The following is a 15000-nucleotide window of genomic DNA, read 5'->3' on the forward strand; positions in this document are numbered from 1 at the left end:
ATGTTCTGTATATTAAGGTCTTGTGTATACCTAAGGAGTTGGTGATGGACAGGGAGGCCTGGCGTGCTATGATTCATGGGGTTACAAAGAGTCGGACATGACTGAGTGACTGAACTAACTAACTAAAGGTGCTTTTAATGGTGATGTTACTTTATGGTTTTGTTCAAGTAATTTTTAAAAAATTAGGTGTATGTGTTTAGAAGAGAAATAAATGCCATTCAAGTTTAAGAGCAAACAAACATTTTCTCTAAAGGAATATACTTAGAAATAAGGTTCCTAGTAGAGAAAATCTAATTTGATGTAAGACTTGAGGTGGCATATTTTAACTTTATTTATGCAAAGCTTTTTATGTAGTGTATTGGCATTTAATCTGTCCCCAGACTGCCATGGAGTCTTGTTGATATCCTCTTTGGGATCTGCTAGTCATTCTGGTGAAAGAATAAAATTGAAATTAGACTAAAAGAAATTTAAAAAATTGAGATATCTCAATATTAAATCTCTAACATGTCACAATTAATACCAGATTAAAATATTTTTATAATGTCTATTTGAGTTTGTACTTATTAGAAAAATTTCAATACAAAATAAACTTAAAAGAGCCAAATGTGTTGGCTGGAAAGAAAATTGTAAACTTCTCAGAGAAATAATCACATCTTTATACTTTAGTTATTTGAGGAATTTATTATTAAGTGAATATAAAGTTTTGTGAATAGGTAACTTTCTTAGATATTTTTAGTTTGTTAGTCTTAGAGTATGTATAAAAATTCTCAGAAGATGATAGACACATATTTTAAAGAAAATAGTCATTTTGAGTATTCATAATAGTTAATTTCTTGACTTTCTGAAAAGTATTTGTAACATCAGTATAAAGATGGTACATTCCTCTCTAAGAAAAAGTATTAGTTGAGGTCTTTTGCAGAACATAGTGGATCAAGAACTTTTTAGTGGCATCTTAAACATAATCCATTTACTTTGATTACATATGTATATTACAAATAAAATATATATTGCCCACGTACTGTAAACATCAAAGCATTTGAGGTATGAAATTAGATGACTGTAAAATGATTTGAATGCCAAAGTGCCCATTAAATTTAACAGTTGAACTTGAAAAATTATTGGATTCTTCTGTGAGTTAGATTTCTCCCATTAGCTACCCTGCAGAGTATTGGAAAGGGGAAAAAATTACCTTGGTATTCTTTTCAGGTTTGCTCTTTGATTTTACAAAGAAGTACACTACTTAAATTGTAGTAGTTTGTAGCTGCTACTTCTGACACTTGTATACATGTTTCTGTCTCCAGAGTGTACTAAATGGTACCCTGGGGACTGAGAAGGATTCATTGTGTCTTTTCAAGTGTATAACTTAATTCTAGGACCTTGAATATTGTTTAAAAAGTTGTTTTTATTTACTTTCATTCCTCAGACAAGACAGCTGTGTAGATTCTACTTCATCCCTGAGAGAGAACAAGCAACCTGAAGGTTTGGAATTAAAACAAGGTATGGATCACATACTTGACTTTTTCTGAAACGTTTGCCTGAAAATTATAAGCACTTTACCAATAATAAATTTTCATAGTCTTCTAGTTTTCCCTCGTTTTATAAATAGGGAAAGAAAATAATTTATTTGGTCTGAGGTCAAGAGTAAGGAATACATCCTTTATTTCATGATCCCTTTGGGTATTGGAGTGGTTCTGCCTTAGTAATATATGGTTACAAATGCCATCAGCAAGGTATCATTTTGAAAAGTTTTAATTCAATAATATATTTATACTCTTAGCTGCAGGATACTGTAGATATGTTGACTGGATAACTGTGGGTTTTATGTAGAGGAAAAAAGTTTTATAGGATTATTTGTCTCTATTTTTTTTTTTTTGCTTGATGTTTTGTTGTTTACTTTCTTCCTTATATATTGTTTTCTACAAATCAGTAACTTCTGTAACACAAGTAAAGTGGTATGTGTTGTTTATTCAAGCCAGGTAGATCAGTAGGGCTAATATATTAGATGTCTTTTTGTTTGCTTTTTCCTCATGCCTGGTAGGGAAAATTGAATGTAAAAATAAATTTTTATTAGTTCTTCAAAGACTACCTCACATTTTTCCATTTTCCTGATAAAATTACTTCAGAGCCATGAGAGTCCGTTGCGGCCAAAAGGGTTATGTTGTTTATTTTATAGGCAGCTAATCTTTGATGGCTTAGAATAGTTTCTCTAAAACTTTGAGTCATAAGAACTTCCTTGGTAGAGAGATACAGGTCATCAGTTTATTCAGGCAGAATTTCTTCTTTTAAGCTGTGGTCTGTATTACCAACACTTAATTAAGAAAGGGGAAAAAAAGTTGGTTAATTTTGTGATTCTTTCAATTTGCATGTAGAAAGAACAAAATCTTAAGTTTTCTATAATTCTAACTTATGTCCTCTTGCATTTATATATATTTCCGATGATTTTGAGTATTCCAATGCTTTTCAGAAGTCCTGTTGTGTTAACTTCTTCAATAGCCAGACAAAATTATATCTTTTTATTCTTACTTCTTCTCAGTATATTCTTGCTTCTTTTTAGCCTCCCCACAGGCATAAACTCAGATTCATAGTTTTATTTATATTTGTCATGTATAAATACATGCTAAGCACACATCATTTTCATATAATGTAGTCATAATCATTTAACTCTTGTACCCTGTGTGTATTTTGACAACACTGCTGTTGTTTCTGCCTTTGTTTCCGTTTTTGCATTTAATGAGCAGGTGGTGTGGAGACTGTTACTAGATTATCTGTGGAGAAAAGAATGTCATATAAGGGATGGAAAAGTTCAGAATGGGCAGGTTGATTCTCATTCCCAGGGAAAAAGGAATGGAGACCCCATTGTACAAATTAGTGCCACGCTCTAAGGGGAGGGGTTTTTCTGCTCCCTTGGTCCGGCACCTGGAGCTCTCTTAAACAGAATTTCCTTCCTGGTGCCAGCAGCCTGTTTTGCTGTGTCTTTTTCTTTTTAATGGTAACTTCAGTCATTTGAAAATTACCGATGGAGGCAAAGAAGGAGAGAAAAATAACTCAGTAGCCAGATACCACAAAGCCCAGTTTTTAATGCTCAGGAGCCTTGATAGACACTCTTAGGTTCTCACCTCAGCATCAGAAACGTGAGGAACACAGTCATCAGTAAGTGACAGCCAGCAGGGGCGAGGAAACAGGAGATCCAAGCCCAGCAGGACCATTGTGCAGTACTGTTCGTGTGCATACTATGACTGAATTGATAGAAAATGGTTACTTTTCAGCTCCTTTCAGAAAACAGGAAAATAAGTCAAGTCTTTTAGACAAATGCCTATGAAATGGTTAAAATTTTAAATTTTGTTGCATAATGGGGTATATTATAAATTATTTAGAAGATTCAATTATGTGGAACACCTTACAGACGAATGTTAGTAAAATTGAAATCCGAACCAGAGAGTAAGTATAACTTGATGGGAGTTACCCAAGAAGTTGAGGTACCCCAGGAGACAGAAATTCTGGTAGGCTCAGTAAAGATTGCCTTTTTTCTGAATGGACTAATATTGTCTATTTTTAATATGCAGTTTTTTAAAAGTGATTTGTTAGCTCTAACTTTCTATTTTTGCTCACAGATGGTTAATAAAAACAGAACATAATTCTCCTTGTGAATGCATTGTCATTTTATTTAATGGCTTGACCATTTAAGAAAATTCATTGAAGCTTTTTTAGTATTCAAGTAACTGTTCAGTAGACCAAAATATAAAGCAGCATTGAATTTTCTCATTGCTCTTTCAGGATAAAATAAATCTTATTATTATGCCCTATTAATAGTATGTGATATTGGCAAGTTATTTAAATTATCTTTTCAGTTTTTTCAGCTTCTGAAATACTCAATATTGAGAAATAGTAACTGTGAATTAGGTAAATTGAAATTGGCATTTCTTTGTCTAGTATGGTATTATTTATCTTGTTGATAGGAAATTCATTTATGAAACTGGCTGTGCTGAAGATGAGTATCAGACTGTACACTAACTTCTGCCTTCACTGAGAAAACATTGAAATGTAAATATAATCCAGTTGATTGATACCGTAGTAAAATAGTATTAGGATTAGTGTTGTAAATCATTTTTAGCAAAAGGGTAGAAGAATGGTTTGTATAAATTTTCTAAATTGGTCATTTGTGCTACAGTTAAAAAAATGCAACTGCTATTTGTCAAAGATATTTAGTTTTCAGTTTATGTGCTTTACAGTTTCTTTCTTTGCCTTTTTTAAAATTGGGGGATAATTGCTTTACAGTGTTGTATTGGTTTCTGCCATATAACAGCATGAATCAGGCATAGGTATGTGTATATCCCCTCCCTCTTGACTCTTGAGCCTCCCACCCACACCCTGCTCCCCGCCCCCACCCCGGGTTGTCACAGAGCACCAGGTTGAGCTCCCTGTGTTGCACAGCAGCTTCCCACTAGCTGTGTGTTTCACATATGGTAACCTGTATGGTTCAGTGCTGCTCTCTCTAATCATCCCAGCCTTGCCTTTTCCTGCTGTGTCCACGAGTCTGTTCTCTGTCTGCGTGTCACAGTTATTTAATACATTGAAAATATTTTAAAAATATAAAACAGATCTTTGCTAATATTAATGAACTCTCATATATTTATCTATAAATAAATTTAAGATATTTAGTAATATTAAAGCAATTTAAATTGTTGCTTTAAAGTTTATAGCTGGAGTATGTGTAATTTTGCAATTTATTCTCCTTTGTAACTTCAAGAATTTAGCTCTTATGTTTGTGTTCCTTCTTGGAAGTTGTTATGAGAATTTTTTTTTTAACTCTACATGATTAAATAGCTAATTTAAAATTTATATTTAGGATGAAGAGGAGTTGAGATTTATAGTAGTTCCTTTAAAATATTTGAAAGGCTGCTATGTAGAAGACTGATTAGGTTTGTTCTAATAGAGAATAAAAGTAGGGCTAGTAGATAAGGTTATTATTAGATATGGTTGGTTCAGTTTGCTTATTTCAAATAGTCAGATGGATCAGAAAATGCATTCTGCTTTCTGATACATCCATATTGCTGAAGGTGTTTTCACACAAGTTACACAAATGGCCACTTGGTGGTGCTGCTGTAGAGAAGATTCAAGTAGTGTTTAAACGTTTGGATGTTTGACCTTAATCTTGAAGTTCCCTTCTATCAGATTTTCTAAAGACCAGTGCCTAGTGCAGTGTTGGCACTTGTGAAGAGTGTTAATAACTGTTTTATTGTTTAATGGAAGAATAATGAGATATACAATCTTTTCTCTGTCTCCATTTTTCTGTTAGAAAAAAACATGCTTGATTTTTAGTCTTTTAAGCTGTATGATGGTTTCCAAATACATTCATTTGAATACAGTTATAAAAATAGGTAATGTAACCACATGGTATATAAAATGGTCAAAATTAATAAGACATTGACTGCATTTTACTCTGCATCTTTTAGATCAACTTTCTCATGTGAAAATTATTCCTCTTATCTATTAGAGAAAGACATGCAAACACACAGAAAAATGCACACAGACTTTATTATGATTAGACACAAGTCTTCTCCCTTTTTATTTTAAATTAATGTAGTCCTCTCACGCAATTATATTTTGGCCTTCTAATTCAGGAGTTAGTGAATGATAAGCTTTAAGAATTTACCTTGTTGAGAGCTTCAAGAATTTGAAAAGTAGACTTTAATAGGGAAAAATTGTTCACAGTGGTTAAACCATGTGATGAAATTTAGATATTTTCAGGCTTTCAGACTGCTGGTCAACAAATTATATTTATACACACTCCCTGAGAATATAAAATGAAAATACTAGAAATTTTAAAGTGAATAAATACATAAAAACGAATATATTTAAATTTCTTCCTTTAAAAATTTTCAGTTAAATTTAGTAATTATTATAGTTCATATCAATTATGTATTAATTTATAAGTAAAAATAAATTTTATGTGTGTGTAGTGGGACAGGTACTGAAAAATGTTTTCACTGATAGGTTTATGTAAACAATGAAGTTGAGAGGTGACTCTTTTAGGCTGTTATTAAGGATTGATGGTGACCATAGTGTTCATTTATTACTTCTAAAAAATTAAATGTGATATGAGATTTTCCCATTGTTTAGCAAAGATACTAAACAAAAAAACTGTAGAAGACTATTTGAATCCTTAAGGTAAGAGTAAATAGAAAAACTCAGCTAATTTTTGTTCTTACTGCTTTTGTTGTTGTTGTTGTTCTGAGGTGATACTGCTCTAGGGGAAGCGAAGGTAGGTACGGAGGGGAGCTAGAATAGAAAAGAATAAAGAAATGAACTTGCACTTACAAAAGGGGTTGATTTTTGCTGAAAAGAACTTCACAACCCTTTAAGTACAAGTTATAAAAAACTGAAAGACAATGAGAAAACTGTCATCAGAGACTTTTATTGCTCAGTAAAGGAAGAGAGAATGGAGATCATCAGTTAATAAAGTAGCATTTATAGGCCAAAAGCTTTATGTGAAGAAATCCCTGGTTTGGCAAATGAACTCTGCACAGCCTCTTCATTTGAAGACCACAGTTGCAGGCAGGCATGTTAGAGAGCTGAGGGGAGACTGAAAAGAAAGTGTTGCAAGCCTGTTGTGGAGTTGAAAGCAGAAAGCATGTGTACACTTGTACTGCTGGTTTGTTTTCAAAGTTAGAGTCTAATTCCTTTCCTCCTAGCCCTTGATTATCCCCTTGACTGGCTCTAACAAATGAGTATTCACAGAATGTGGCTTCTCAACACGAGTTAACTTCTTTAAAGATTAAAAAAAAAAAAAATTGTTCTGGGGAAATGATATCCAGTTCAGTGATTGGTGAAGTAAGAAGAGATTGTGGGATAACCATCAGTGTGGCTTAAGAATTTACATCTCTTTTCTCATTCCTTTGAGCTTTTTCACAAGTTATTACCAGCAGTGACACCAAACATGATCCTCCCTGCTTTTTAATTTGTCTCTTTCTATGAGTAGTAGTTAAATGAAAGGGTGAAAATTACATTTTATATGGCAGATTAGCCCATACTCTTCCTGTACCTTTTGAAGGCCCCCTGTTGAATTTAAATGTGAGACTTTTCTGTATTTCTTTTCTTTTTTTTTAAAGTAAACTGACAAGGTTATGGGATGTGTAATGCTCTGTGTGTGTTTTATCAAGAATGAAATTATGAAGACTTGGATTCAGAATTTTGAGAGAAATGTTTGTTTCCATGTTTCTTTAAATTGTGCTCATTTTAACCATTATATCTTGTGATGTGTTTGACAGTATTCTAGACACACTGTGAGGAAGTGTCTCTCTCCAGCTACTTTGGAGTTCACATATGCCAAACCTCCTTAGATGTTTGAATCCCCTTTGGATCCTCTGTGCTTTTTGATCATTATATTCTCATTCAGTTCATTGGAAAAAGTTAACTCCTTATATAAAAGCTCTCCTCCCAAAGGGAAGATAGTAAATACTAGGCTTGAAATCAGATTTTGTCAGCAGGTTCTGAACTTTTTATTTACCTAGCATCCATAGCCTATGATATAATTAGCAGTTTTGGTTGCTATATCATATAGTTGATACATAATAAGCTTGTAGTTAACAAACTTTATTTTTGAAAAGTAATACTTAAAAATTTTTTGGAATGTCTTTAGATTTATTAAAAAATTGAGTGGAAACTACAGAACTCCTGTATATCCACTTAGCAGTTCTTCCAGTTTCCCATATTATCTTGCATTAGTGTGGTAAATTTGTTACAATTGATGCAGCAATATTAATACATTATCACTAACTAAAGTCCATAGTTTACATTAGGGTTCATTCTTTGTGCTGTACCTGCTATGAGTTTTGGTAACTTCTATGATGCTAAAGCTGAAACTCCAATACTTTGGCCACCTCACGCGACGAGTTGACTCACTGGAAAAGACTGATGCTGGGAAGGATTGGGGGCGGGAGGAGAAGGGGACGACAGAGAATGAGATGGCTGGATGGCATCACCGACTCCATGGACATGAGTTTGAGTGAACTCCGGGAGTTGGTGATGAACAGGGAGGCCTGGCGTGCTGTGATTCACGGGGTCGCAAAGAGTCGGTCACGACTGAGCGACTGAACTGAACTGAACTGATGATAGTATCATGATAGTATCATTCAGGATAGTTTCACCTATTCATTCCGTTTTTCTCTTTCCTCCCTAGACTCCTGGCAACCACCCACCTTTTTACTGTCTCTGTAGTTTTTGTCTTTTCTGAAATGTCATTCAGCTGAGCTCATATAATACATAGTTTTTGTAGATTGGCTTTTTTCACTCAGCAATACACATTTAAGATTGTTCTGTGCCTTTTTATGATTTGATAACTCATTTCTTTTACTGCTGAATAATCTTCCATTGTATGAATGTACTGCAGTTTGCTTATCCTTTCACCTACTGAAGGACATCTTGCTTCCAAATTTGGCGGTCATGACTAACGCTGTTATAATCATTTTTATGCAGGTTTTTGTGTGGACATAAGTATTCAACTCTGGGTAAATGCCAAATTTAGTTTTGTAAGAAACAGCCAAACTGTCTTTCAAAGCTCTGTACCGTTTCACATTCCCGTGAATGAGAGTTCCTGATGTGTCACATCATTGTTAGCATTTGGTGTCTGCCAGTGTTTTGGATTTTGGCCTTTCTAATGGGTGTCTACTTTTACTTTGCAGTACCCACTGTAATGGTTTGTGATGTTGAGCATCTTTTCATGTGCTTCTTTGCCACCTGTATCTTTTCTTTGGTAACTTGTCTCTTCAGATCTTTTGCCCATTCAAAAATTTGGTCCTTTGTATTTTGATAGTTGACTTTTAAGAGTTCTTTATATATTTTGGATACCAGTCTTTTATCAAATGTGTTTTGCAAATATTTTCTCACAGTCTATGGCTTGTTTTTTATTCTCTGAATTTCTATCCACATTTAATAAATACTTTTTGGGTCTTTGTCTCCCTCATATTTATTTAGGTGGGTTTAGATGGGGAAACAGTGGAAGCAGTGTCAGACTTTATTTTTTGGGGCTCCAAAATCACTGTGGATGCTGATTGCAGCCATGAAATTAAAAGACGCTTACTCCTTGGAAGGAAAGTTATGACCAACCTAGATAGCATGTTAAAAAGCAAAGACATTACTTTGTCAACCAAGGTACATCTAGTCAAGGCTATAGTTTTTCCCGTGGTCATGTATGGATGTGAGAGTTGGACTGTGAAGAAAGCTGATCGCCGAAGAATTGATGCTTTTGAACTGTGGTGCTGGGGAAGACTCTTGAGAGTCCCTTGTACCTCAAGGAGATCAATCCTAGGTGTTCATTGGAAGGACTGATGCTAAAACTGAAACTCCAATACTTTGGCCACCTCATGCAATGAGTTGACTCACTGGAGAAGACTGATACTGGGAGGGATTGGGGGCAGGAGGAGACGGGGACGATGGAGAATGATGGATGGATGGCATCACCAATTCGATGGAAATGAGTTTGAGTGAACTCTGGGAGTTGGTGATGAACAGGGAGGCCTGGCGTACTGTGATTCATGGGATCGCGAAGAGTTGGTCATGACTGAGTGACTGAACTGAACTGAAGGGACCTAGAAGGCAATGGCAAGCCACTCCAGTACTCTTGCCTAGAAAATCCCATGGATGGAGGAGCCTGGTAGGCTGCAGTCCGTGGGGTCGCTAAGGGTTGGACACGACTGAACGACTTCACTTTCACTGTTCACTTTCACACATTGGAGAAGGAAATAGCAACCCACTCCAGTGTCCTTGCCTGGAGAATCTCAGGGAAGAGGGAGCCTGGTGGGCTTCCGTCTATGGGGACACACAGAGTCGGACACGACTGAAGTGACTTAGCAGCAGCAAGGGACCTAGAAGATATGTTTGCCTGAACTAGCATTCTAATCTGTGAAGGTTTTGTGGTCATTCTGATTTTATTAAGATCTGAGAGGCAGTACGAAAGGTTTAAATACATAGATTTTCAAAATATACTTGGGTTTGAATGTTGGTTCTGCCACTTAAGTTGTATAAACTGGGGCAAGTTACTTAAATTCTCTTTTCCTCAGTTTCCTCATTGGTGAAATGGAGATATAAATGAATGCCTGTTCCGCTACATTGGCATAAGGATGAAATGGACTAATACTTGTGAAGTGCTTCAGAGAAATAAAATGCTTTGTACAAAGTAACTGCTTCATAAATATTAGCCACTGTTATATTTCTCCCATTATTACCATCATTACTGTTTTCTGCTGCATCCCCTTAGTATCATCCTGGCTGTCTCTAATGGGTAAGTGTCACTGTGTTGGATCATAATCTGCCTTTATGTAACTTCTATCCACTTGGTCCTTCTGTGACCTTTGGGTTGTAGACAGTGAATTCAATATCTCTGCATGGCATCTCTTCAAATTTTAAGGCCAATCCCTTCTTCCTACAAACAAATTATTGTTTTGTGCTGGGAACCAGGGATAGAAAGATGAATACAGTGTGGCCTGGCTTCACAAGACCTTGTCTAGTCAAGGAAAACAGATGTGTAAATTAAATTTTCATATCTATTTGTACCTGAACTTACATATTCCCCTTTCTTCCCATTAAAGTGCTTGAACTCATTATGTTGCTGAAACCAACACCTCTATTTTATAGTGGGCACATTCCCTTCTGGGACTTGTAGTTGTTAACTCTCTTTTATCAGGGTCCTACTCTCTAGTGAATCCTTGCCAGCAGCTATTTCTCTGGTCACTGCAGAGTCCTCATCTTGACCTACCAGCCGTGTGTGACACCTTTGATTATTTCTTGTTCCTGACACTGTCTTTGTTCTTAGTCACCTTGGCATTATATTCCCCTCTACTTGATTTCTGAAGGCTGAGTGTCTTGGTACTTTTTTCTACATTCCCAGCTAGTGATCTTACATAGTTTTAGTACTGGCATCTACAAATTTATTTCTTCAATTCAGAACTCTTTCCAACATTTGTATGTCCAGCTTACTTACTTGATGATGCATCTTAAACATTAATATGTCCCAGAATAAATTCTAGATCCTTCCCTGGCCCTCCACCCCTTGTTTGCTTGCAGAGCAGCAAACAAATAAAACACAAACGTTGAACTCATATTTTTTTGTGGCTGCACCACATGGCCTGAAGGATCTTCTTTCCCTAACCAGGAATAGAACCCATGTACCCTGCAGTGGAAGCTCAGAGTTCTTTTTTTAATATAGCTCAGAGTTCTAAACCCTGGACCACTAGGAAAATCCTGAACTCATTCTTGATGAGTCCTTTTTTCTCCATCAGCAAAACTTGTCAACTTTGCTTTCAGCATATTCAGAATCCAGCCAATCCGAACACCTCTTCTCAGCCATTATTCTGGTGCTGATTCTTAGAGTATCCTGATCCCTCTCTTGCTGTCTGTGCATTCCTATAGTCTTGTTTTCCATACAGCAGTCTGCATGATTGTTTTAAACTGTAAGGATGGTCATGTCACTCTTCTTCTCAAAGTCTTCTAAAATCTTTCCATCTCAAATCAAATTCTGAAGTCCTTCCTTCTCTCTGGTGGCTGGTACCATATGGTTTGGTGTGGTAGGGACAGTGCCACATGATCTGACCTATCTCCTTCCCCCTGACTCCCTCTCTTCCTTCATCTTGGTTTTCCTCTCCACTCTACGCACTCTTAAGTCAAGGACTTGCTTTTGCTATTCCTTATAGCTGTGTGCTCCTCGCCAAGAGAACTATGTCAGTCTCCACAGAGCGTTTAGATCCCTGATCAGATGCTACCTGGTCTGTCTAAACTAATTAGCACTACCTTTTTCATAGATCATAAAATTTACTGGGAATTGAAGTCAAACTTACTGTACTGTAGTCTTTGAGAAGTCACCTTTTGAAAGCCAGAACTATGTTGCTGTATCATGTGTCTAGTTCACAGCATATCTCACAGTACAAATGGAAATCTGTCACGTGACTAGAAGTTTTAATATCTGTCTTGCAGTTTGTTCAAATCTGAGATTTATGCTTGTTCACACCAATGGTATGCTCTTATTTAAGTCAAACTACTTGTTCTTTAAGATTGTTGTTTAGTTGCTAACTTGTGTCTGACTCTTTTGCGACCTCATTGACTAGCCTGCCAGGCTCCTCTGTCCATAAGATTTCCCAGGTAAGAATACTGGAGTGGGTTGCCATTTTCTTCTCCAGGGAATTGTGCTGACCCTGGGATCAAACTCGCATCTCCTGCATTGCAGGCAGATTATTTACCACTGAGCCACTAGGCTTTCTTTAAGCTCAGACATCTCCAGATTGGTGAGGCCTTCTACTTATGCTTACCTCACTTTTTTCCTCATTCCCCTTACTGTAGAATTGATTGTCACCTCAGTTCTACCATTGATACCATTCTACCATTTACCTCATTGATACCACTATTGCCTATTTTATTTACTTCTATTGGGCAGTTATAACACTGCCCAATAATTAGTAATTGTTTTTAATTCAATAAACATTTATGGGTACTTAAATTTAGATACTGTAAGGTAAAGGATTATATCTTAGAATTCTTTCACTGATTGTGTATAGTGGATGCTCATATTCTTTTGAGTAAGTGGATGGATAGCTGACTGAAAGAATTCCTTCTTTCTCTTCTGTCCTGTCCAGTGTGTACAAGTTCTTAAAAAGAAGATAAAAGTGAAACAGAATATTAGTTATATTTGTCCTTTAATATTCTGACACCTACCCCAAAGACTGAGTTGCTTATAAACGTGTTTTTCATTCTGGTCTTAACAAAACTGAGTTAAATTTTGGTTCATTTCCCTTAGCCTTTAGATTTGTTTATATTACTTTTATAGATTGATATCAATCTTTTATATTAAGCATTGATCATGTGCCCTTTTTAAAATATGTGGTCCTTATAGAGGTTCTTCTTTTATTTTTCTTTTTTGTCCAGTTTTTTTATTGGCTTACCTGTATTTTTTTTAATTAATTAATTAATTTTATTGAAGGATAATTGCTTTACAGAATTTTGTTGTTTTCTGTCAAACCTAAACATGAATCAGCCATAGGTATACATATATCCCCTCCCTTTTGAACCTCCCTCCATCTCCCTTCCCATCCCACCCCTCCAGGTTGATGCAGAGCTCCTGCTTGAGTTTCTTGAGCCATACAGCAAATTCCCGTTGGCTGTCTGTTGTACATATGGTAACGTAAGTTTCCATGTTGCTCCTCCTTTCTTCCCATGCCTAAGTCTATTCTCTATGTTTGTTTCTCCATTGCTGCCCTGTAAGTAAATTCTTCAGTACCATTTTTCTAGATTCTGTATATCAGTTCAGTTCAGTTGCTCAATCGTGTCCGACTCTTTGCGACCCCATGTATCACAGCACGCCAGGCTTCCCTGTCCATCGCCAGCTCCGGGAGTTCACTCAAATTCATGTCCATCGAGTCGGTGATGCCATCCAGCCATCTCATTCTCTGTCGTCCCCTTCTCCTCTCACCCCCAATCCTTCCCAGCATCAGAGTCTTTTTCCAGTGAGTCAACTCATCGCATGAGGTGGCCAAAGTATTGGAGTTTCAGCTTTAACATCAGTCCTTCCAATGAACACCCAGGATTGATTCCGTATATATGCATTGGTATATGATATTTATCTTTCTGACTTACTTCACTCTGTATAATAGGTTCTAGGTTCATCCACCTCATTAGAACAGACTCAAATGTGTTCCTTTTAATGGCTGAGTAACACTCCATTGTTTGTATGTACCACAACTTCTTTATCCATCCATCTGTTAATGGACATCTAGGTTGCTTCCATGTTCTACCTATTGTAAATAGTGCTTCAGTGAACATTGGGATACATGTGTCTTTTTCAGTTTTGGTTTCCTCAGGGTATGTGCCTAGGAGTGGGATTGCTGGGTCATATGGTCATTTTATTTCTAGTTTTTTGAGGAATCTCCATACCTTCTTCCATATGGCTGTATTAGTTTACATTCCCACCGACAGTACAAGAGCGTTTCCTTTTCTCCACACCTTCTCCAGCATTTGTTTGTAGACTTTTTGATGATGGCCATTCTGACTGATGTGAGGTGATATCTCATTGTAGTTTTGATTTGCATTTCTTTAATAATGAGCAGTGTTGAGCATCTTCTCATGTGTTTGTCAGCCATCTGTATGTCTTCCTTGCAGCAATGTCTGTTTAGATCTTTTTCCCACTATTTGATTGGGTGGTTTGTTTTTCTAGTATTGAGTTGTATGAGCTGCTTGTATATTTTGGAAATTAATCCTTTGTCAGTTGTTTCATTTGCTATTATTTTCTCCCGTTTTGACGGTTGTCTTTTCATCTTGCTTATAGTTTCCTTTGCTGTGCAGAAGCTTTTAAGTTCAATCAGGTCCCAGTTGCTTACTTTTTTTTTTATTTCCATTACTCTAGAAGGTGGGTCATAGAGGATCTTGCTTTGATTTATGTCATTGAGTAGTCCACCTGTGTTTTCCACTAAGAGTTTTATAGTTTCTGGACTTACATTAAGGTCTTTAATCCATTTCGAGTTTATCTTTGTGTATGGTGTTAGGAAGTGTTCTAACTTCATCCTTTTACTTGTAGGTGTCCAGTTTTCCCAGCACCACTTTTGAAGAGGCTGTCTTTGCCCCATTGTATATTCTTGCCTCCTTTGTCAAAGATAAGGTACCCATAGGTGCATGGGTTTATTTCTGGTCTTTCTATCTTGTTTCATTGGTCTATATTTCTGTTTTTGTGCCAGTATCATACTCTCTTGATGACTCTAGCTTTGTAGTATAATCTGAAATCAAGAACGTTGATTCCTCCAGTTCCATTTTTCCTCAAGACTGCTTTGGCTATTCAGGGTCTTTTGTGTTTCCGTATGAATTGTAAAATTTTTTGTTCTAGTTCTCTGAAAAATGTCATTGATAATTTGATAGGGATCGCATTAAACCTGTAGATTGTGTTTGGTAGTATAGTCATTTTCACAATATTGATTCTTCCTACTCAGGAACACAGAATATCTCTCCATCTGTTTGTGTCGTCTT

The 15000-nt window shown here is 36.2% G+C and overlaps 1 protein-coding gene across 1 annotated transcript in view; it reads left to right on the forward strand.

Annotated features, from left to right (window-relative positions):
* The window catches only part of CAAP1 (caspase activity and apoptosis inhibitor 1), an 84637-nt gene that overhangs the window by 36703 nt on the left and 32934 nt on the right, over window positions 1-15000 (forward strand). The window contains exon 5 of the mRNA XM_055428137.2: window positions 1424-1497. Within this exon, the coding sequence (XP_055284112.1) occupies window positions 1424-1497 (74 nt within the window). The remainder of the gene's footprint in view (window positions 1-1423; window positions 1498-15000) is intronic.

This window comes from Moschus berezovskii, chromosome 7, assembly GCF_049115385.1.
Source record: "Moschus berezovskii isolate FMDL1 chromosome 7, NW_MosBer_1.0, whole genome shotgun sequence".
Taxonomy (NCBI): Eukaryota; Metazoa; Chordata; class Mammalia; order Artiodactyla; family Moschidae; genus Moschus; species Moschus berezovskii.